Consider the following 25,214-nt stretch of genomic DNA (forward strand, 5'->3'; position numbering starts at 1 on the left):
CCCCCGCCCCCAAGACCTTGAAATGAAGTTAACCTGTGCAGAATCCAATGCTTTAGTAAGTTTAGCCTCCATAATAAGAAATTCCATTAAACCATAAACCATTTTAAAGAGATAATAGTAATGTGGATTACTGTCAAGAGAATAATGATTCTTTGTACCGCTTAGCCACACTCTGCGCTTTTGAAATGACGAAGATTCACCTTGATTCTTAAAACAACTTAAATTTGTTTACCCCATCATGAAACTAACAGTGATCTTCCATAGAAAGATGAATTTTAATATTTAAACGGAGGATTTGAGCAATTTGTATTGGGGGATATGCATAGAATTTGGGATACAGGGTCAAAAACAAACCAAATCACCACTGACAGTGTAACTGCCCATTTGTACTAAGTCCAACAATTTCAGATATTGTCATCAACAGCCAATAAAGTAAGTGCATTTTTGTGATAGTTCCCAAATTGCGCCCTGTGGAATACTCGTCCCATGTGTGCTAACAGGGGCATGTTAGTTTGAATAATACTGCATACTGCTGGAAAGCCATAGCACATGTTAATATAGTTAAGGCTTAGGGAAATCCTGCAGTAAAGAAACCTGTTTAGCTCTGTTTAACCTAGTATATCTCAAACTTACTCAACCAGTGAATTATCTTCTTTCATAAAAGTTACTAAAAACACACTTTGGAAATGTTATTCTGTGATGTAGGAGAAACTTTTAGACACCCCCCCCCCATCTTACTTGATCCTCCTAAGGGCCAGCCCTCGGACAGACTCTATCTAAGACATGATACTACTTTCCATGGTTGAGTTTGCATAGGATAGGGGTGGGGAAGACTGATCTAGATGGACGAGGGCAGTGGGGTAAGCCAGTGCAAGAAAGAGCATCCAGGAAGAAGAAACAAATCAGCTGCCTGTCCAACACTCAAGAGCTGGGCAGAGAGTGGTGGATCTGGGAGATTTATTCAGCTAAAGGCTGAGCATTGGATTCTAGGTCTGAGAAACACCATCCACCTGCTGGGGCACAGGTGGTAAGATTTCAGCGCTCTCTGAACGTGCCCTGTACCTGTTGTACATCCTCCCTTACCTCTGCTTCTTCCTCCCCGAAATGCCTCATCATTCGTTCTGAGCGCATGTTAAGCACCATAAATTCAGATAAGAAACACAGTTCCTGTCCTCAAGCAGCTTCTTATGCAGTAACTTCTTACTTCTTTACTGAAGATAAGCAGGCCCTTATGATAGAGCGTAATAAGAGATAGGATCAGGAGCACAGATTGGAGGAAGTATGAGGGAAATTGATTCTTTGAAATTAGTAGGAGTTAACTAGGTAAACAAAACAGGAGGGAGGAAGACTGTAGCAGAGAAGAAAGTATTGTTGAGGCAGGTAAAAAAAAATAATAAAAAAAAGGTATTTCATACTATGGACTATGTATTTGATCCAGGAGGCATGGGTTGGCACTGAATTTTTAGCAGGTGAGCAACGGTGTATGATTTGTCATTTAGAAACAGCCCTTGGCTGGAGTAGAGACTGAATTAACAAAGAACCAGAACAGGCAGAGAGACAAGCAATTTCAGTGACTCAGGCTATGGCACCGGAAGAGAGGGAGTAAAATACCCCACAGATGTTTCAGTAAGACAGTCCCAGGACTTACTGACTAGAATGTCAGGTAAGGAAAAGCAAGGAGTTGAAGATGACGCATTCTCCTACCTTCCTTTTTACCGAAGAAGAAAGAAAGAAATGGCTTGGTTGAACCTTAAAACCTATCCAAGACTTTTTAAAACTATTGGATGGAGTTCCAGTTGCTTCCTGTCTCAAGGGCCTGCCATAGGGAGGAAGCAGTGTCCCTGGGACCAGGACTTGCATGGATGGGTAGAAGGACAGACAGTCTTCCAGATTATAATTGCATTCCTTGTTCTTCTCAAGTCACGTAACGCAGACGACATCCTGGATCCATCCTGTGATGAGTGCACTGAACCTGTCCTGCTCAGAGGAGAACGAACAGGATTGTTCCAGAGAACTTACCGATCAGAAGAGTTGACGGTCTCCCGTAAGAAGCTGAACTCCATGGTCTTCTAACATCTCATTCTACATGGATGACCCCCAACACACAATGGTCTAAAATAGGAGCAAAACACACACTACTTACTGAGGTTCTGAAATAGAGACTCTGGATTTAGGCTACTTTTGTAAAAAATTTTTTTCTTTGCTTATGATGAGAATTTTTTTCTTTTATTGAAGTGTAATTAACATATGGTGTCATATTAGTTTCAGGTGTACAATATAGTGACTCAACAATTCTATACACTGTTCACTGCTCATCACAATGAGGGTACTTTTAATCCCCCTTATCTATTTCGTCCATCTCCCTACCCACCTCCCCTCTGGCAACCACCCTCTTGTTCTCTGTATTCAAGAGTCTGTTTTTTTTGTTTTGTCTCTCTTTTCCTTTGTTCGTTTGGTTTGTTTCTTAAATTCCACGTATGAGTGAGAGCGTATGGTATGGTAAAACCTTGTGCTATAAGTGTATACATTTATGAGATCAATTGCCACTACACTAGGTCTTTAAGAATCGTCTAGTTGCATTTTTTGAAATCACATATAATTAGATTTTATAATATGTATATTTTTTCATATACAATTAGATTTGTAATTTTATATATAGTTCTTTATAGAGTATCAGATACCACGGTTTTTATAATTAAGACTTACAGGAAAATTATGTGAACACAGTGAAGCACTTCATTTATTTGGTAAGTCACTAACCTTTTATATTAGTATCTTAGGAAAGTGATCTGAGCAAGCTTTTGGGGGTTTCTTAAGGATCACATGTGGACAACTATCTCATAGGCTATGGAATATAGTTTACATGTGTATGGGGTGCTTTCATTTACCAAATGCTTCTCAGACCCTGTTTTATTTAAACCACACAACATGCCTGTGAGGCAGATCCTGTGGGTATTTTTATTCTTGTTTTTCAGTTGGGGAAATAGTGGTTAAGGGAAAAGAAGCACCTTGTCCCAGGGCTGAGAGTCACACCTGTCTTCTGATTCCGCATCCAGCCCCCTTTCCACTGCACCCCGCTGTCCCTGAGGAGGGAGGTCATAGCCCAACACGCAGGCCACCACGGTTCTGTTGACACAGCTGAGCTCCACAGTTGAGCGCTCCAGCGGCCACAGAGATTCAGAGGCTCCTCTGCAGTCAGACAGGGCCCCCACATAAACTCACTGTTTTCCTATAAACCCCTCCCCGCTCCCCCCCAACATTCACCAAGTCACGGCTCGGCCCCATGATGCCCTTCCAACAGGCTTCTTTGAGCAGCTCACATTTTCCTACAGTAAAGGGACTGGCTTCCATCAGGGGGCCACTCTGCTTAGGCTGCCCTTGCCAGAGGGAACAGTTGTGGGTTGCTGATGAGAAGAGGAGCATCTCGAATCTCCTCTGCTATCAGGACTCATCCGTGAACTCTCCTGCTGGGAGTTCAAGACTGGCCTCATGATTGCTGATACCACCCTCCAAGCTGGTATTACACTTTTCATCTTAAGCTATTTTATTGTAAGGGTGCCACTAGACAGTTCCTGGAAGGAAAGAGCCGTTGACATGGAGGGCTCAAGATTTTCTCTAAGTTTAATGATTTAAACCTGGGGTTGGGGATTGGCGTGGAGTGGGGAGGAAGTTATTTTAAATGTCCTGGGCGTTAGTTGGGTACCAACTGAATGATTAAAAGGGATTTATTCATATCCAATATTATGATATTGTTAGGTAATATACTTAGTAAGAAAGTGAGTAAGAATCCTTAATTAATCAGAACACCCTGTTCCCAGACCATGCCTGGGAAGACGGAGAAGTTACTGTTTGTCACCGTGGTCTCTTCTCACCACTCCCTCCCTCCTCCTCCTCCTTGTCCTCTTCACTCCCTCCCCACCTCTGAAAAACAAGTAGGAGAAAGGAACCCCAACCTTGAGGATCATGTGATTCCGTGATTTTCAAACATCTTTTGGAGAAAAAGACTCATTTTTCAAATGAATTCTTAGGCAGAATCCCAATATATGTAACAGGTTTGGTTTTGTTTTGTTTTTAATATTGTTGCTCTGCTTGAAACAAGAGAAGCCTGAGGCCCAATTAAAGCAGCCCCCCTGGGGCGCCTGGGTGGCATAGCGGTTAAGCGTCTGCCTTCAGCTCAGGGCGTGATCCCGGCGTTATGGGATCGAGCCCCACATGAGGCTCCTCCGCTATGAGCCTGCTTCTTCCTCTCCCACTCCCCCTGCTTGTGTTCCCTCTCTCGCTGGCTGTCTCTATCTCTGTCGAATAAATAAATAAAATCTTTAAAAAAAAAAAATAAAGCAGCCCCCCCCCCAGCACGGCTCTGCAAACCTAGAGCTCCTTAGGATACAGTGTAAGAATCCCCAATTGTAACCATTTTATAGATAGTCAACTGAGATCCTAAGAGGTCACAGAGTGGGTTAGTGCCCAGTCAAGATGGGACCTAGATCCTAAAGTCTCCTACTCTACTAAGTTTCATATAGCACGTTATATAGATGTATATTGTAAATATAGGTCTATATTGTGCTCACCCATTCAATCCTGAATATATATCGGATTTATAATTTACATCTTGAGTAATAGCATGAAGTCAAATCCAGGCTGATAGGCAGTCATTAGCCCCGAGAAAAGTTTCAGAATGGCTGAAGAAAACTCGTGTTTCTCCTGACAGCTACGTGAATATTAGCAAGCTCCAGGGAGACAAGTTTTGAGAGAAGTCCCTGAGGGAGCTCTTTCCTTGTGTCCCCCAGAGGTGAGTGAGATTCTCAAACACCCAAAGTTACTTTTATAAGTTAGTGTCTATAATTGTGAGAGTACGGGCTTTTTGTTGTTGGTGAAATTAATGGTGTGAAATTTCCCTCCCCCTACTGGGAGTGTTTTTCTAATTTGTTTCTAAGTGAAGAAAACACAGAAGCGACGCCAGAGTCACTTGAAATCAAGGTCCTCAGGCATGCATTTTACTGACAGACGCTGTCACAGGCACAAAACTGCTGTTTTGTGCCACTTTCTTCCTTGCTTCCTCATGGAATACCTCATGGAAAAGAGCTATGAAAATTGTAACAAAGAATTTTCTTTGTTGAGCATTTTGTGCCATACATTGAGATGGGCAGTTTGCATAGATTACTTCATTATCTTCTTAAAACAACCCCATGAGGTAGAAACTATAATGATCCCCATTTTGTAAAGAAGAAATTTGGGATCAGAGGGAGCTGCTAATCTTTGCCTAAGGGTCACAGGGCACCTCCATGTGGAAGGTAGGGTTCAAGGCAGGTGTGGCACAGCCCGTTCTCTTAAACCACTCTGCAGAGCTGCTTAGATCCATTGTGTTTGACGCTGCAGGCAGAGCTAGGTCTGTGGGTCAGTTCTTCAAAGGGCAGATTCCGGTTCCGTGCAATCAGGAACTTTCTGGGAGTTAGGGCTCACCAGGAAAGAATTCCCCCGGAGGAAGCAAAAGCACTGTCCCAGGAAGTGTTCAATCTGAACACCTTACGGGAATGGTACTGAGGAGGTTCAGGGTCTGAACTGGCATGTCTGAGATTTCTTCCTCTTTATGCTTCTATGACCTCCAAACCAACAGATAAATGCCCCCAAGAGACACTCAAAGAAACATGGTGGAGACTCATTAAGAATCCTTAGCCAGTGCATGTTGAACCCCAGATTATTTTTTGGTGAGTTAATACTTATCTGGCCAGTCTTTCTTTAATATAAATCAACCCTATGGGTGTGATAAACTTCTCTGTTGCCCCACTGGCTCTGATTCTAGGGTTAGAAAATCTCAGTGTTCTTACGTCCTTCCACCTCACCTCATGGAAGAGTGACCAGGGTTGGTCATCCTTACTCCTTTATTCTCAGGGTACGTACTGAGCATCAACAGTGTGCCAAGCACAGTGGGAGGCACTGTAGCAAAGTAGGACAAAATAACCATTTCCTGGGTCCTCTTATTCTTGGTTAAAAAGTAAAAAGCTTCTCAGGTGGCCAGAGTTGGCACAGCTACTCTTTAACTTCTGGATGTTAAAAATAACCTATTTCCATTGAAAAATCAAGTAGTATGGAATTGTATAAAGTGAAAAAAAAAACTCATCTCACTTTCCAGAGGTAGTCTTCACAAATACTTTGATGAGTATTTTTATTCAAAGGTAATCATACTGGTAAGCGGCTTGCTTTTGACATAATTTATTGTGGCCGCTTTTTCATGTCAGTGTGTAGATTGTTCTATTTAAAATGTCTGTGTAAAATAACACTACCCAGATAACTCATAGTTTCTGCAGCCTTCAGTTTGTTGATGAGTCCTTAAGCTGTTACAGGTTGTCTTCTGTTACAAACAACGTTATAGTGAACATTCTTACATTCATTAAATCCTTTTCTTCATATGTGCATGCACTCTTGTGCCAATAGGTCTGTAGTGAGAATATATTCATAAAAGCAAATGGTTCTGTCAAAGGTTTGTTCATTTTATTTTTTGGTAGAGCTTCAAAAATTCTCCTCCATTAAAATAGGACCAATTTACACCATCACCAATGGTGTATGAGAGTTTGTTTTCCATATATTATAGGACTTTTTTTAGTGCAAAGATTGCCAATAACTTTTCTGATTGTTTTTGTCCTTAGAAGAGTAATCTTCTTTTTATCATTGTCTAAGGACCTGAATTTTTTTCATCATTAGGTTTTAGTTGTCCCTTAGCAGCAGAGAATGCCTTGCTATATATATAGGGGAGTCTGGCAATGACTAATTCATTGTCTGGTGAACACATCATTACTCTCCTCTTTTTATTGACATTTCCTACTTTATATATAATGGCGGTGAAAACCCACTCTTAATGAGCTAACTTGGGTGAAAATGCAAAACACAATGCAAACACATCTACAAGTTCTTTGCGCCTTGGTTTCCCCATCTGTATATGGAGGAGGGTAATCCCCTGACTCTTCTCAAACCAGTTCAACTCCTCGACCATTTCCTGAGCACCTGCCAAATGCCAGACAAGATGCAAGGTCTTGAAGTTACCACACCAAATAGTTCTGATTCCCAAACCAAGAAACTCATAATCTAAAACCTTTTTCCTTTCTTTCCTTTTTCCTCAAAAACCTTTTACTTTCCCTTAAAGGAGTAAGAAGTCAGGGATTTGTTTAGTAAGAACCCCTAAGAGAGGCCCTTTATCACTCTCTCAAATTCAAATAACTCCAAAATAATATTAACACCCCTTGACTAGAAATGAAAGAGAAACATACTGTGAGAAGGGGCTCTCCAATAATAAATGCTAAGCAGCTGTAAAAATACAGAATCAAATGATACCTCCATAAAGTGTTTGCAAAATTAGAAAATATTATCCTTTTTTGGAGGGGGATGGACATTTTTATTTTCTCTGCTAAAGTGAAATGCAACTTTTTCAGGGGCCAACAAACTTGAATTTTACCATCTACAGAACAGAAAGAACGGAACTACCATTAAAACAACTTACATACTCTATTGCACATAGCTGTTGAGGAGACGAACTTTGAACAGAATATGCCCATGGAAACTTAACTTGAGAAATAACATACCTGAGAAGTTTTAACCACGACTATCCACATGTGGTATTACTGTGCCTGCATGATGATTATCTAAATGTCACATGAACTCCTGTATGCACTTTCTTCATATGACTTTATGTTTAACTAATCCTACTTTCGTTAATTTTTTTTTTAAGTTTGATTTTTACTTTTCAGGAGTAGGGATAGTTTGAGGGAAAGTGCAATCAGATTAATAGCTGTCACGGCACATCTCCCCCTGCTCCCCGTTCCCACATCACTAAATTATTCTCTGTTACTTCCCTGTTCATTCTTTCTCCATTACTTACTAGTTTGTAATGATCTGTTTGTTTATTGTCTTCCTTATTAACAATGGGAGTAAGATCCATGAAGGCAGGGGTTTGTTTGTCTTTTTCCTACTTTAGGAAGGATCTAGCACCTTCAAGGAGCATCTCCCACATTGCCTGTCACATAGTAGGTGTCGGACACATACTTGCCAAGTCGAATGTGTAATGTACTATCCATAACCAAGGCTTCGTCCCCAGTTTAACTCCCATGCGTTTATATTCATTTATTCACTTAAACACTTAACAAGTGCTACTGGATGCCAAACACTTCGCTAAGTACAAGAGACGCAACGCAAGACAGACGTGATCCTAGCCCCCATGTGATTGTAAGTTTGTACAAAGGAAGTTAAACTGAAAGCTTTTCCCATTTATTTTCTTTCTCCCTCTTCTTTATCACGTATTTGAACTTCTAGGCCATTTAACGTTCTTGCCTCAAGAAAGAGGTGTGAGATCAGCACATGCTCTTTTGAGTTCCAAAAGTCTGGTTCCTTAGGGAACTGGAAAGGAGTCGTGATTTAGATCAAAGGTTTGTGGGTGTATATGAGGAGGAAGAGCAAGGCTTCCCTACTCTCTATCTAGGAAGTAATCCCCGTGGCTGTGGGAGGAAAAGAAAGAACAAAAATGTTGGTGGGGCTCAGAGAAAGGGGCCTGGGCCTCACTTCCTGGGCCACTTTCTGGGAGCAGCAAAACCCCAATTTGTTAGTTTTGAGAGCAGAGGAGACCCATTCCTCACTGTCCCTAGGGTAGAAATGACTGCATCGTGTGTCTAGGCAGATGGGACCTCGGACAACTTTAATGAGCTTCCTCCAGCCCGATGTGGTCCAGTGTGGAAGATCAGATTGGTTTCTGTGAACCCAAAAGGTTCACAGGAGTATCAGGAAACCCCACAGGACCTGAGTGAGGATTTTTTCCATTAAATCCACATGACCTCTCAATGAAACTCAGTTCAGACAGTGACATCGAGCCTTCCAAACCCAGAGTGTCTTGGCACTAGATAAACCTGGAGTCTAGCAATGACTCCAAAGAACAGAGGGGACTGCAAGTTGGCTGAGATGAGTGTTGTTCAAGGTCATTAATTCCCTACTCCTGATGTGTTCTTGCTCATGGAGAAAGCTTCTTCAGAGTAACACTCTTGGCCTTCCTCTGCCTCTGCCCTCTCAGGTAGTGATTTCTATGCTTGGTGAGTTTGGAACAAAGAATAAGACAGGTGCTGTTTCTAGAACATTTCTTAAGTGCATTGCCTTTCCTGTGTTCCATGCAAACGCTGCCTATCTGTTTTTTAGATCTTTCCTATTTATTACCTGGATAACAGCAATGTAGGCACTATGCCTTCCTGTCTCTCTGGCATACCTGTCCCCCGTCAATATGCCACCACATTTCTGTCAGAATTATCTTTCCCAAGCCCATATTTGATTCTATCGCCCCCTTGCTACTCTTCAGTAGTTCCCTAGCACCTGGCATTATCGGACCCTTTCCACTTTCTCTCTGGCCTCATTTGCTCATCAGATTCCTTCCTATCTTTCAAGATGCACTTTACATTCACCTCTTCCTTGAAGATCTTGGTACATGCTGCCTTCCCCATGCCCAGCACTGGTTCTCTATAGATGCCACCTCTGCATTTTTCCATGTGTGTCTGGCCCCTCTTCCCACTTGGGAGGGGTGCACCTAGAACTTCCACCCCAAGACAAGTTGCTGAGCTATCTGTCCAGACACACACTGGGTTACTACATTTATTTACTAATTTATTTTTACCCAGCGTGCTGGGTTACTGAGTCTTAAGGGCTTGAAATCTGGTCCTACCCACTCCCTTATGCTTCTTCTCTCCATATGGTAATGAAAATCAGAACTCTGGTTAAAGCCAACTAGTCTCTCTCGCTGTGGCTATCCCACTCAACATCAGCAGCTGGCGGGGCCAATCAGATATTATTGGGAGGGAAATGGGAAGACAGAACATTGGCTCAAATAGGCTGTTGTTTCTTATTTTGTCTCTTCGGTACACTGGGTGTTTTTATCTAGAACTCTGGAAGGTGAAAATGTTAACTAGGAGGAGTCACACTCTAAAATCCCACCCCATCCCCCTCCAGCTGCAAACCTTTTAATAAAGCCTCTGTTACACTACATTTGCAATTAATTGGGCAGCAAACAGAGGCATGTATCTCTCCTATTAGACTTAGAGCCCTGTAAGTCAAAGTCCCTATGTTATTTTTTTATCCCTCACATAAGACATGGTACAGTAATCAATAAATGATTACAGAATACATTTAAAAAGTAATTTATTGTTGGGGCACCTGGGTGGCTCAGTATGTTAAGTGGCTGACTCTTGATTTTGGCTCAGGTCATGATCCTAGGATCGTGGGATCAAGCCCTGCATCGGGCTCCGTGCTCAGTGGTGAGTCTGCTGGAGATTCTCTCTCTCTAAAATAAATAAATCTTTTTTTTTAAGGCAATTTATTGTTCTCAAAAACTCTTTTAGCTGTTTCCTGCTTCTAGCAGAGAAAGACAAAGTGAATGAAAAGAAAATGTGGTGGGAGTTTAAACCTGTCTACACTAGCTAGTTCTACTAATGTTAGAACAACATAATGGATTTTGCTGAAGAAGAAAGTGTATGCTGCCTGTATTTGGCCATAAAACCCACAGTATGATTGCAGCAGAAGGATTGTAAAGCACATACGCAAACACTGTCGATTTGCCCCAGGTTTTGAAAAAAACACAACAGAACGATTTTGGCATGGAAGGGTAGAAAAAGCCTAAAAGCAAAATACAAGGTTAGTGCATTTCAAGGCAACAGTTCGAACTTCTGCTCTTACAGGTTAATTAATCATGTTGATGAAGAATTGATCTGGCTCAAGGGAGCTATGTGTTGCCACCATACTCTGAGAGTGCGGAAATTATCCCATCTATAACTAAGCCCACCAGAATTGCTCGACCGTTGCCATTTCACAATGGAGAAATCCATCTTTCATCAGCAAAACACCAGAAGGGAAAACAGGAAGACAAAACAAATTGGGTAGATAATAGGTTTACCTTGGCATATAGACGGTCCGGGTCAAGTATTCTCTGAAATGGAATATGAAACGATGTTGGTGGGCAGATCCTGTTTCTATATGCTGAGCACTTTTACCATTCAGGGAAGTAATCAATGCATTTAATCTAATGCCAGCTGTTTTATTTTTGTGTGGGGATCACCTGAGTTATCCACAGTTGTGTGATCCCCACACAAAAATAAATAAAAGGCCGGCACCAAATTAAAAGCATGGATTACTTCTCTCAATGGTAAAAGTTCCATTTAAGGAAAAGTTCCATTTAAGGAAAATCTGAAAGAAATAGGGTGTGTATGTGTGTGTGTGTGTACACACTTTCCATGCATGTATGGACCACATCTACACACATATACACACTTTGGAGGAAAATGAAATGTTTAAGAGTCTAACGTCTGCAAAATTTCAAGAATATGACTAAACTGGTGGTCCTCACTCACCAATGGATCTCCTGCTATGAATCACAGAGGATGGGAAGTCTGTGAAATAATCTGTTTTCTCAATGTTGTCAAGATTGCTCAATGATTATATTCCTGTTTCTTTGAGTAGCACATCCTTGTCTAGTATTTCACCAAACTTAAGTCTCTATCCATTATAAGACTTGCCATTATTTTATGTATCACTAAAAATGAAAAAAAAGAGACATTTAGAATATGACATAGTACTTTGAATTTTTGTCTTATGTCCCCTCTAAGTAAGTCTAAGAGCTGTTTGAACATAGATCTTTATCATGTATATATAGAAAGGAAAGTGAAACACAAATAAATTGTGATATTCCTAAAACTTCTGGATATTCAGAATGGAACTCTTCGGAATCTCTTTTTTGTATCCACACATTTTCACAATAACATCCTCTCTGCCCTCAGAATGAAGCATTTCTTGAAGGAATGGTCCACTCCTGTCTCTAGGATTTTTCTACCTGGTCTTTGACATCTATTCTGCCATTTTGATGCTGGTACTTTTTAAAAAATTCTATTCAAAAGGATTTAATAGAAGATTTTTAGACAGCAATCAAGATGCACATCCCTTCCTCAAATAGTCCTTAAATGCTTTATTCACTGAAAAGTAAAGGTGTAATGGTTCATCCATGCCATAGGAGAAACAACCAACCTCATGCATGCAAAAGCAGAGACGACTGTGTCGTTATGGTTGCCTGGCCAACTGCAAGTACAAGACATCGTTGATCGTAAGACACATCTTGTAATATGTTCGGTTCCCCTGAGATGAGGATTTCTGTGAATTAGTGGGGGAAAACAGTAGGGAGATAGAGAAATAGTGTGAACACAAAAGAAGAGAGGGAAGCCCACGCAAGGGTGTGATATCAAACAAAACCCACCAAGGGGGTTTGGAGGGCACGTAGGCTCAGCCCACAGCGGAGCTCTGGAAACAGTGTAAGTCCTATCTCTGCTGCACAAGTCAGAGGCCAGGGAGTATGCAGTATTTATACCCCTGCACCATCAGTCATTGGGTAAGCACGGGAGGTCTAGGAGGGAGATGTACATTTCCAGGCACTTCTAGTTCTTTGTAGAAAAAGTACTTTCCTGCATCTCCAACAAAGAGATGCAGGTGCTGGGTGTCAGGAGTGAAAGCCCACAGGGCTAATGTTCACGAGCATGGTAGAGGGGTCCGAGAGCACTGACAATGTCTGTTGTACATTCCAGTTTCAAAGACATTTAAATGAAAAATGGGTGTCTTAGAATCAACGAAATACAGTATTAAGGTAAGGATCAAATGTCTTTGGTCCTGGATGATCCCAACCTTAAAATTGAGTTAAAGATGAAATGCTTTAACAAATTAAACCAAAATGGCCTTTCAGAAAAATTATTTAATTCAATCAGAATGATTTCAAAAGCTATTCTTAAAAATGCTAACACAAAATATTTGAAGGAGATCAAGTTATTTGTATCCCCGAATTGATGGAAGTCAAATGTCTAGATGATCCAGGGTAGATAATTCTGGATTATTTACTCTGTGAAGGGAATCTTTAAGGCTGCAGACAATCCACACTCCCTCAATAGTCTTTTCCAGTGCTTACTTTTCTGCCAATTTCAAAGAAATTGGAAATAAATTTCCTAACCTATGACAAGGCTTCCCTAGAATTATGATTTCTTACTTGAGAACTTAAGGTACGATTTTTTTAAAAAGTATTTTTAATACACAATAATACTCTATGTTAGTGAGGATACATGACATTAATATTCTCAAGTATTCTCAGGGCATATAAATCACTATAAACTTCCTGGAAAGCATTCTTGGAGTATCTGTTGAGAACCTGAAAAGTATTCATATTTTTGACCCTGTAGTTCTACTACTGTGATTTTATCCTTACACATGATCACAATTTTAGACCAAAAAAAAATCTTCTATTGAAAGGTTTCCTGAAGCATTATTTAAAATAGTAGTAAATACCTGTATGCCTCAAACTAGGAGAATGTCTAAACAAAATATGGTATCTAACATGATGGAAAATGCTTAATAATGTTTGATGACCCAGGGGAAGTATCCCAATATAACATTAAATGAAAATAAAACAAAACAGAATTCTGCATGCGGTATGATAACAACAGTATTTTCAAGTATTTTATATATAAGTGCCATAGAAGAACCTGAGGAAAATATTAGATGACATTATTAGTGATATTTATTTATTCATTGTATTTTTCTGCATGTCAGAAATTCTCTACAGTAAGCATGTCTTTTATAAGAAAAAAATAAATGTAGTAATTTTATACATGTATGTATGGAAAAAAAGTATATCTTATCCGATTATATTTATTTTCCCTTATATTTTCTAGGAGAATTTTGCTTTAAAACTCTGTATACAACCTAGTGAAAATTTGTAATGTTATAGGGGCTGAAGAAATGAATGCTTGGTCTATGGTATGAATGACATCTGACCTGTATCCTCATAATTATATTGATTATTGTGGAAACAACAACAAAAAGCAGATGTATTTAGTATCTGTGTCTACACCATTTATGTGGTCAGGTTCGCTGCACTGGGTGCTCATTCAGGATTTTTGTCTTACTAGAAAGCTAGAGTTGTCACAGATGTGGTGTTTCGTTTTCATCCTCTGGGGAGGGTCAAGGTGGATGGCAGAGCAGACCAAGGCCTTCAATGCTATCCTAGATGTCAGTTTAAATATTGCCTCGCAGTATCATTGAGTGAGTCATCCTGCAGGGCTCCCAAATTTGCCATCTCTGCGTTGCCATTGTCAGAGATCATGGGCCTATTTTCTCTCCATTGAAAACATTTGTGCGGTGAAAATAGCAATGGAGTCTAGCAGAGCCTCATTGGGTTTTTCATATCAACTCTTTGTACCTAGAGCCAGATCTGTAGGATTCTTCCTTTGGACATAGTGCCTGGTGCAGGATGTTGCCCAAAAACATCAGGTGAGCCTCTGAATGTCTTTGTAGGAAGCACAAAACCTTAGAGTCAATATGAACTGACAAGTCCTTCCAGTCCAACCATCTTTCAAAGGAAAGGATCCTTTTAGAGCATTCCTAACCAAGAGCTATTTAGGGCTTTGCTGGGATACTCCTATCAAGAAGGAACTTAATAACTTCTTTTAAAAATTCTTATCCTGCCCAAAGATTTTTTTTTTTAAATCTCATCTCTTATAACGTTCAACCAAGATATGGATTTATCAATAAGAAATCATCTGTGAATAGGCCTTCTTACGTGGATTTCCTTTGCTAACCAGGAATTGCCTCCCCACCAGAGAACTGACTGGACACCAGTCCCTTTTGACCACATCCCACCGTGGTGTTTTGTAACCCATCTGAATGGCATCACCTACATGGAAATTGTGACTCACTCTCATGTTAGGAGTTGAATCGTGTCCTCCCAAAATTCCCATGTTGAAGTCCAAACTCCCAGTATTCCGAGAATGTGACCTTATTTGGAGATAGGCTCTTTATAAAGGTAATCAAGTTAAAATGAGGTCATGAGAGTGGGCGTTTAATCCAATATCACTAGTACCCTTATTAAAAGAGGAAATTTGGAGATAGACACATATACACAGGGAGAACACCATGTGGAAATTGGAGTTATATGACCACAAGCCAAGGATCTACCTGAGGCTAGGAGAAAGGCCTGGGACAGATCCCTCCCTGGCGCCTTCAGGAGTGGCCCTGCCAACACTTCAGTCTCTTGCCTCTAGCCACCAGCCCTATGAGACAGTAAGTTTCTGTTGTTTAAGCCAGTCAGTTTGTGGTACTTTGTTCCAACAGTCCTAGTAAATGAATACACCCCCAAATCCAGAATTGACCCCTTTAAATTAGAAAAACAGTAATAATCACAGTATTAACTACCTTGAGTGACTGGTATCACTGTTGGTCATTCTTTGTAGATGTGAGTTCTTGTCCTGTGGAGATCAGAAGTCAGCTCTCTTGGAGGCACACCTGACTCTTCCCTTGTGGAGTGAGCTCATTAGACTGTGAGTACAGATGAACAAACCTCCAAGGGCCCCATGGGGGTGATGCCCAGCCCTCATATATCAAGAGGTCCACAGTTGCACATTAGAATCACTCACCGAGATTTTTTAAATTATGAAGCCTAGCCAAACCCCAGATCCATTAAATCTGGATCTCTAGGAGTAGGATCCAGGCACCTCTGTCTTAAAGATCTCCTGGTGATTCCAGAGTGTAACAAGGTTGAGAATCATTCCCCTAGCCTGTCATGGGATCCAGGTAACTAAAACTTTGCAGGGAGCGGCTGCCAAAAACCAAAGTTACATTCTTGGGTGCATATGTTTTTATAGTCACAACTTGAAGCTGCAATCTCAACAATGCTTGCAGTCAGACACACATACACATCCTCCAAATGCATGATCTCCTTTGATGACACCTTCCCTTTCCACACATTTTAAGACTGCCCCTAAATCCCATGGTTTTCTCGTTGTTGTGTTGTTGTTGTTGTTGTTGTTGTTGTTAATGTCCCCAAACTCACATTTATATAAAAGTTACAATTTCAAGTGGGCATCTCAGGATAACCCAGTGACATAGGATAACCATTCTTTCTATTTTGCATATGGAAAAACAGAGGCTCAGATAAATGATGTGACTTTCCCAAGTCATGTGAGGGTTACCAACTTGTCCCAATTTACCCTGGGACTTTCCCAGCTTTAAAACTGGGAAGTCCCACAAACTGGGAACCCCTCCTCAGTCCTGGGCAAGCCAGGGTGGTAGGCCAAACTGTTCCTGTGTCAGGAGGTTGAGATGAGTCTTCTGCTCTGAAGGACTGTAGAGCTGGTGTAAGCCAACCCCTCCTTTTGTAGAGGGAGGAAAATCGTGGGTAAGTCTCCAGAACCCCTGCTGGGACTCCTTCCATTCTTCAACCTTGAGGGGCACCCAGGGCATAAAGAAAGCTATGTTCATGGTACATTCCCTAGGACTGGAAATTCCTATACCAGAGAGCAGAGAGCTGTGTCAGCCAATGAGTTTTGTTTCAGTTTTTCCTTCTGTTTTGTTGTTAGGTTGTTATGGTTTGGGTTTCTTTATTTTAAAATAATCATGCAGAGAATTGACTTTCTTGAGGGGTGTGCAATTCTGTGAATTTCTAACACACGTGTAGATACATCTGAGCACCACCATGATGAAGGTACGAAAGTTTTTCTGGCAATCACGGCACCATTCTCCATAACCATAGTTTTGTCTTTTCAAGAATATATAAAAGAGTCATAGAGTGTGTAACCTTCTGAGACTGACTTCTTTCACTCAGCATAATACCTTCAAGAGTCATCCAGGCTGTTGCATACGTACATCAGTAGTTTGGTCATTTTCATTATCGAGGAACATTCCACTGTATGGATATACCACGGTTTCTTTATTCACCCACTGAAAGACATTTTTGGGTTGTTTCCAAGTTTGGGTTATTTCAAATAGAGCTTCTGTAAACATTCATGTATTGGTGTTTGTTTTGCAATTATGGTTAAAAAGAAAAACCCATGATATAAAATTTATGTCTCAGTTTTTGTGTAAACATAAGTGTCCACTTCTCTAGAGATACCTGGAAGCAGCATCACTTGACCATGTGATGTATTGCTTTTCTATTGCTGCCATAACAAATCATCACAAACTTACTGGCTTGAACAGTACCAATGTATTATTATCTCACAATTCTATTGATCAGAAGCCCAACATGGGTCTTAGCGGACTAAATTCAAGTTGTCAGCAGGGCTGCATTCCTTTTTGAAAGCTCTAGAAAAGAACCCCTTGAGGCATCTGGGTGGCTCAGTTGGTTAAGAGTCTAACTCTTGGTTTCAGCTCAAGTCATGATCTCAGGGTCATGGGATCAAGCCCCACATCAGACTCTGTGCTCAGCAGGGAGTCTTCTTGAAGATTCTCTCCCTCTGCCCCTCCCCCTGCTCACTCACTCTCTCTAAAATAGATAAAACTTTAAAAAAAGAAAATAAAGAGAACCCCTTTCCTTGCTCATTCACTTATTGTCATAACTCAGTTCCTTGTGGTTGTAGGACTGAGAGCCCTATTTCCTTCCTTGGCTTGAGGCCCCCTTTCTCCACCTTCAAAGCCAGCAACAGCCAGTTGTGTCCCATTTACATCGCACCTCTCTCTGACCCAGCAAGAAATTCTGTGCTCTCAAGGACTTATGTGATCAGATTGGGTCTACCCTATCTGGATGTTAGTCTTCCGGGATAACATCACCATTTCAAAGTCCCTGCCCTTAATCACATCTGCAAAGTCCCTTTTGCCTTTGAAAGTAGTGCTGTCATAGGATCTGGGAATTAGATCATGGGCACCTTTGTGGGGAGGGAGGGACATTTTCCTGTCTACCCATCTTTTCAAGAAACTTCCAAGCTATTTTCTAGGGTAGCTGTACCATTTTACATTCGCATGTGCTGTGTGAGAGTTCCAGTTGCTCCATGTTCTTATTAGCACTTGGTGTTGTCATGATTATTTTATTTAGCCCTTCTCCTGGATATGTAGTAGTATCTTGTCATGGTTTAAATCCGCATGCCCCTCATGGCAAATAATGTTGGACCATATTTCCTGTGCTTATCTTCCATCTGTATATCTCTTCTTTGGTGAAATGTCTGTTCAAGTCTTTTGCCCATTTTAAAAATTGGGTTGTTTATTCTCTTGCGACTGCATTTTTAGAGTTCTTTATATATTCTGGAGGCAAGTCCTTTGTCAGATATGTGATTTTCAAATATTGTCTTGCCTAAGTCCAGCTTTTCTGCATTTCACCTAGATAACAGTTGTACACGTTCAGTTTTCCTGCACTTCGGGTTCTGTTAAGGTTGGCCTAGACTACAGAGTGATTCAGTTTTGGATTCTAAGCCAGGGTATGTCAGATCTGAAAATGGTTCTGACTTCTCCTACTTACAGCAGATCTCGGATATCCCCAAATCACAATTCAGTCCATTTGTACATTCCTCTTAGAGAATACAACTTCTGCTCTATTAAAAAAAATTGTTATGAGATCATATAAGATCATAAAGGAAAACACTGATGCTTAAACCATGACATCTACAACTTCTTTCATACCAGTCTCCCTACAGTCTAACCAACATTGTGTAACTTTGATGTCGCCTTCCCAAGAGAACCATTACCCGAGTCAAATGACAAGAAGTGACAATGAATTTTGGGAACACTGCAGAGCCATTCCTAACAGAGGGGAGAGATTTCCCATATCCCTGAGTTGTATAGATACACATACACCAAATTTGCTTGAAACAATACGACTTCTGAGATCTAAAGACACCTACTGATACTCATAAAGGAAATGCCGAAAGTTTGGTAGAGACAGGAAATTTTATTGCAAGCCTTCTGGAAATTCCTGTCTATGTCTGTATAAATAAGACAGCAATTTGGAACTGTCTTGAGAATTACCTCCAAAATCTAAAGTTGCCAGAAACCATTCCAGAGAATTTGAAAATCATAATCTTACCTGTACCAAGTAGAATTCTTTCTCAGTCAGAAACCTGAGAGGACGTAGAAGCCACCACAGAGGGGCCACTTGAAGGCACTACTCATAGATATTTGGTGAGGAGGGTTCAGGAAACAAGCAAGTGATGGTGCAGCACCCAGAAACCAACAGCAGCTTGAAGCCATTTCCATCTTTAGGGCTGAGGGATAAGGGAAGACAACATGTTGCCAGAGACCACTGAGAACTGGACTGTGGAGAAGGCTCCCTGTTGGAGCTATACTTGTGCAGAGATGCAGCTCCTATCAGAACATGGTATCACAGCAAGAAGGGGCAGAAAGGATGAGGATCTGTCCTGATCCTGCTCTCTTCCCATCCTCCCTTCTGCTGTGGCTGCTTCCAATTGCTGGAAGGAAACCAGCCCAAAACACCCAGCAGGAGAGCCCCAGGAGGCATTCCACTGGGCTCCTCTGCTTCCTGGGGCCTAGGGAGCAGATGGAGGATAAGCAGCATGAGGGGTAATCCAGGGATTCCTGATTTGCGTACAAGAGGATATCTGCTATCTGAAAAATATCATCAGAATGAGTAAACAAACCATTCATTCTTTGATGGAGAATTCTTGCCTGCCTGCCTCCTAGGGGCACAGGTACTGCCCGTCAATGGGGTGTGCACAGCCCTCACTCTCGCAGAGCTTACAGCCCAGCAGAAGAGGCAGACGAGTAGACCTTGGAGAGGGGAGGAAGAGGGTGTGACGGATACACATAGCAAAGGCTCTAACACAGGTAAGAGAGATCAGGGAGGGCTTCTTGGAGGAAGTTAGGTCTAAAAGGAGATTTAGATAATTTGTATTAGCCAGGTATGTGGGTGAGTGGGAAGGTAAGGGAGCTTCCTAAGTAATGGCAGGGAGATGAAAAGAGAATGTGATATAGTGGGGTTTGATATAGCCAGAGCATAGTTTGCAGGGGGTGGGGAGGCAACCTCCAGGGTAGGGGCAATGGGAATGGCCTGAAATAAGTCTAAAGAAGTGAGCATGGCCAGATCGCAAAAGACCTTATAAGCATGTTAAGAAGTTTGGACATGATCCTAAAAATAAGGGTGAGGAATGGAAAGATTATAAGCAAGGTAACAGCATCATCAGATTGTTTTAAGGCTCTCCAAGGTGTGAAGGACAGATGGGCAAGGAATAAGAATGGAGGAGTTTTCACAGACTGGCCCCTTCTCTGGCTGAGCCCCTGGCCAGCTGTCTCCAGATCTCTGAGCTTCAGTTCCCTCACCCCTAATGACAAAGAAATAGTTGAACCTGCCCAGCCTACCTCACTGGATTGTGGCAAGCTGTGGATGGACATGAGCAGGCTCTGGCAGCTAGAAAGCACCGTCAAAGTCTCAAGCAATGTTAGGATGAAAAGAAAATGTGGCTGCTATGGTTACATTTTCCAAGGAAATCTGCGCAGTCCTCTGACCTGTTTCCCAAAGACCGGAGAGGAAATTCAGAATGAAGCTCCACCGGAGCCAGCACCCTGAAAAGAGCGTGTGCATTCCACGGATTTTGAAGTGGAGATCCTGTCCTCCTGGCTGGTGTGGCACAAGATCCCTGTCCGATAAATATGAATTGATGAATGGCTGAACAGGGCTTTGTTTTGTTTTGTTTTCATTTTTGCAAACCCTCTTATGGCCGCAGAGGGAAATCTAAATTAATGCCATATGCCTGTAAAAATCCCTCTGACATCTTTTATTGTAATGGAAGATGACAGTGGTTATCAGAGCAGAAGGAACATGCTTGAGTGAAAGTAAATACCAAACACCTTTTGGGAAACAAAGCACCTCCTGGTGACCTTTGCAGCTGCTCAGCTTCCTAAAGTACGGCAACCTGGGGTTGTCTAACGACAAGTCTACCCAGGATTTTCCCTTGTTTCCAGAAGTGTGCCTCCTCCCTCTCCCTGGGCTGTGCAGAATTTTAAATGTCACAGTAATCACATCTTTCCCCAGGATAACATGAAATATCATTGGAGCTTAATGGAGATGAACAAATGATCAAGTTCAGATGTTACTGATATATTACATCGGAGGAATTACATCTATTTCACGAGCTGCAAATCCTCTGAATTGTGTAACACAATAAAAAGGAAATAGCAAAAGCTGCTGTTTCGGAGTCCCTGCCATGCATTCTACCATGTTCCAAATAATTCCCTCCTATCCCCTCATTGAATCCCCCTGACGGTCTTTGGCGGTGGGCATCATTATCCCCACTTAACACATACATTCAGATAAATTCACTGACCCCCCTCTTCTTAGGCTGTATGACCTCGTTGAAGTTACTGAACTGCTCTGAGCCTCATCTGCAGCCCGGAAATAACCAGACCACATGTATAAGAATGTGGGGGATCGTATTGAGTATGATGTTATGTGTGGCATGTTAGTGCAGTGCCTGCTATGCAGTCATCACTCACTGTATTGGGGTTCTCCAGAGAAACAAATCAATACGAGATACATGCATATCACATGTTTGCATATATATTATTAATTGTAAGGAATTGGCTCAAGCAATTATGGAGGCTGAGAAGTCCATCTATCTGCAAGCTGGAAACTCAGGAGAGCCGGACATGTCGTTCCAGTCTGAGTCCAAACATCTAAGAACCAGGAGAGCCAGGTTCAGTCTGAGTGCAAGACAAAGCCAATGTCCTGGCTGGAAAACAGGTAAAGGGAAAGAATTCTTTCTTACACAGCCATTTATTCTATGCAGGTCTCCAAAAGATTGAATGGGACCCACCAATGTTGCGGAGGTCAGGCTGTTTTACTCAGCCTACCAATTCAAACGTTAATCTCATCCAGAAATGCCCCCACAGACACACCCAGAAATAATGTTTAAGCAAATAGCCCTCTGTGGTCCGGTCAAGCTGACACATAAAATTATCCATAGCACTTACTATGTGGTGCGTTGTTAGCAATATTGTTGCTATTGTTATTGCTGTGAACTTGGCATTCTGTGTCTGTCTAGCCACTGTATCACATTGCCTCAAAACCAAAGGCAGTCATTAGCATAACGATAATGAAATCAGAAGCCACATGTAATTTTTTTCTTCCCTCCAAAAATTGTTCAACATCTTGTGCATTTAATTCATGCCAAGGGTTCTAACCAATGGGACTGTCTTCCCTAAAACTGTTGGGAAAAGATGGGAATGAATGTTAGTAATTCAGAAACAGGACAGTGCCACATATTGATCCCTAGAGCACTAAAAAAAGGGGGTGCCTCGTTAACAGTGTCTTGCCAGCCCTCTTGGCAGGTCTGTGAGTGTAGGTAACCAAGCAGGGAAAAGCTTAGACCATGAATTAAAAGGCACATCCTCTCCTCAGCTGAAGCATCTTTTTTTTTTAAAGATTTATTTATTTATTTACTTGACAGAGATAGAGACAGCCAGCGAGAGAGGGAACACAAACAGGGGGAGTGGGAGAGGAAGAAACAGGCTCACAGCGGAGGAGACTGACGTGGGGCTCGATCCCAGAACGCCAGGATCACGCCCTGAGCGGAAGGCAGACGCTTAACTGCTGTGCCACCCAGGCGCCCCCTCAGCTGAAGCATCTTATCAGAGTCTCCCTTATCACACTAAATAAAAAAGAAAAAAAAAAACAAGTTTAAATCTGAAAACAAAAAGATATGTGTGTGGAGATATATATATATAATATGTATATATATATATATATATCCATCCAGAATGTCCCATGGCACTTTCCTGGACCCATACCCGTGTTTCACTTACTAAGATGCCTGCTTTCTACCCACCTCCTCCATGTCTGATGGTGGGATCAGAAAGAGCTTAGCTTGGAGTGCAGCCTTGCCACATGTTAACAATGTTACCTTGAGCCACATACTCATTTCTGAGGTTCAGGTGCTCCTTCCGTTAGGCATAAAACCAATTCCACATAGCCCTTAGGAAAGTTAAGGAAAGTTCTTTGTGTGTGTGTGTGTTGTGTGTGTGTGTGTGTGTGTGTGTGTGTGTGTTTAAGATTATTTGAGAGAGGAGAAAATAAAGAGAGAGCATGAGCTGGGGGGAGGGGCAGGGACAGAGGGAGAGGGAGAAGGAGACTCCCCACTGAGCAGGGAGCCCGATGCAGGGTTCCATCCCAGGACCCTGGGATCATGACCAGAGCCAAAGATAAATGCTTAACTGCCTGAGCCACCCAGGTGCCCCAGGAAAGTTCTTAGCTTTGTGTCTAACACTTAATAAGGCCTCCGAAAATGTAGACTTTCTTTCCACTCTCCATCTCCCACCTCAAAAAGTAAGAATCCTTCCTTTAATTACTATTGCTTTTAGTTGACTGAAAGAAAGCATTCATTCTTTTCTGTGTAAGGAGGTAGTTAGAGCTGAAGCAAGCATCAAGCCTACTGGTTATCAAACAATACTCTACTAAGCCTCTTTAGGGGTAGTAAAGTGAGGAAGAGATGTTCAGGTGAGATTTCCACCCCTGGCTACTCCTCCACTTCAACTAGAGTTCGTTTTGTTTGCTTTATGTATGCATGCTTCCATTTAAGATTTCATTTTAACAAAGGATTCCTCAGAGGATGATCGCAGGCCATGATCTAATACAACTCCACTTTAGAGATGAAGAAACAGAGACTCCGAAGGTAAAGGCAACCAATCCTACAACCATTTGAGACAGACCACAGGTCGCCTAGGTCACTGTGCTTTCTGTCATTTTAAGCCATAACACCTTACTATGACTGGGGTGGGAATGATAATGTGATATGAGAAAAAAGCCTCTATCATCACAGGGAAACACAGAGTTGGCCCACATTTACACTGAGGGGAGTTTCTAACAAAGAGACTTCAGACAGGAGAGACCGTTCTTCTTGTAACCCAGAGGTCATGATGGATACATAAGCTGCACCAGACAGCCTATGGAAGTCCAGCCCTCTCTTCTGGGTTTCTTTCTGTTCCAGACCTTCATCCTACCTCATGCCAACTGACACAAAATAATCCATGTTTTGTTTTCTGCTATGAAAGTTGAGTTTATTCAATCTTACTGAAGATTGGGGGTTGGTGTAGATGGTGGAGGCAGGGGTGCGGTGTCACACTGTCAAGCTTATAACCTCTATCGTGCTGTCATCTCTTTCTAACCTTTCGCCTTATTTCTCCTCACCTCCTCTGTCAATGTTGCCACATGAAACTCCGAATTCTTCTCTTATTTTGTAGCCCTATTCCGCTTTTCTCCCCTTCTTGAGTATCCAAATCTATCCAGGTGCTCAATAGATTTGAAAAAGCCTTCACGCTGTCAATAACCACCCATCTTAAAATATAGTTGTAGTTACATGTAGAAAAAAATGTTTAATAAAGCCTGACGTTGAATTGTATTCTATTACTGGAAAAACAGAGATGTCTACGATAAAGTGAGAAATTAGTGCAGTGGTTTTGAATTTTTCCTACTTAAATTTTACTTCCCTTTGTAAGGGTGTCATAATCCTTGCCACTATCTTGCCCAGTCCCTGGAGAATGTTATATTCACCGTAAAACTCAGGACACAAGCTTAGGACCTAATTCTTCTTGGTTCCCTTAGGCAGCACAGAGAAGGAGGCAATTTTGTATTAAGATAATAAAATAGCTTCTGAAATGGTAGAATAAGTAGTCCACCCAACACTCTCGCTGAGGACAACTAGAAAATCTGGACATTTTATTTTAATCAGCTCAAAGTCACTGGAGAGCTAAAAAATAAAATAATAAAATAATAATTTTTAAAAAGCAATGAGAAATTATGAACTGATATTTGAAAAAAGGTTGAAACCAATAGAAGTAAGTTCAACAATTGGACCTCTTTACTCTTAGAGTATCTGCTAATTCCAGAAGGGATTGGTGAGAGTCCAAGTTACTGAACAGAAATTTTAACAGATTAATTAGAATTAGAGGAACCATAATTAGACCTAGAGTCACCAAAGAAGCACTGATAAACTTTTGAAATGCTAAAAGCTCAACATCCTATGAGTAAGGGTAAAATGGAAGATTAACCCTTAAAGAAATTGAAGCCAAGATTCAAATCATTTCAGTCCCTGAAATTGGACTAACAGGACCCCAGATTTATAGTATCCCTGGCTATTTTCCATAAGCAAACATACATCCTCTTTGGACAAAGAAAACATTATCAGAAGCCTTTTTCTCCTAATTTTCATCATACGATGCCAGGACATAATCGAAAGGAACAAAGTATGATGAGAAGACATGGCAAAAACACACAAGAACCAGAGAAAACAGAAAAAGATCCAGGTAGTTCTAGATAATAAAATTATTAGTCATAGACTTTAGAATAACAATGCTTGTAAAGGAGATAGGAGACAGAATTCAGAATTTTGGCAGATAATTGGAAACTACAAAAAATAATCAAATAGAAATTTTAGAACTAAAAGATATATATA

At 41.3% G+C, this 25,214-nt stretch overlaps 1 protein-coding gene across 2 annotated transcripts in view; it reads left to right on the forward strand.

The window, feature by feature from the left end:
* The window catches only part of STXBP4 (syntaxin binding protein 4), a 223,583-nt gene that overhangs the window by 160,432 nt on the left and 37,937 nt on the right, over positions 1 to 25,214 (forward strand). Inside the window, exon 18 of one of the 2 annotated variants that reach the window (XM_040640852.1) lies at positions 15,279 to 15,365. In XM_040640852.1, the coding sequence (XP_040496786.1) occupies positions 15,279 to 15,365 (87 nt within the window). Of the gene's footprint in view, positions 1 to 1,920; positions 4,240 to 15,278; positions 15,366 to 25,214 lie in introns of those variants that run through there. The other variant, XM_040640853.1, reaches the window with a different exon arrangement.

This window comes from Ursus maritimus, unplaced genomic scaffold, assembly GCF_017311325.1.
Source record: "Ursus maritimus isolate PB19 unplaced genomic scaffold, ASM1731132v1 scaffold_24, whole genome shotgun sequence".
Taxonomy (NCBI): domain Eukaryota; kingdom Metazoa; phylum Chordata; class Mammalia; order Carnivora; family Ursidae; genus Ursus; species Ursus maritimus.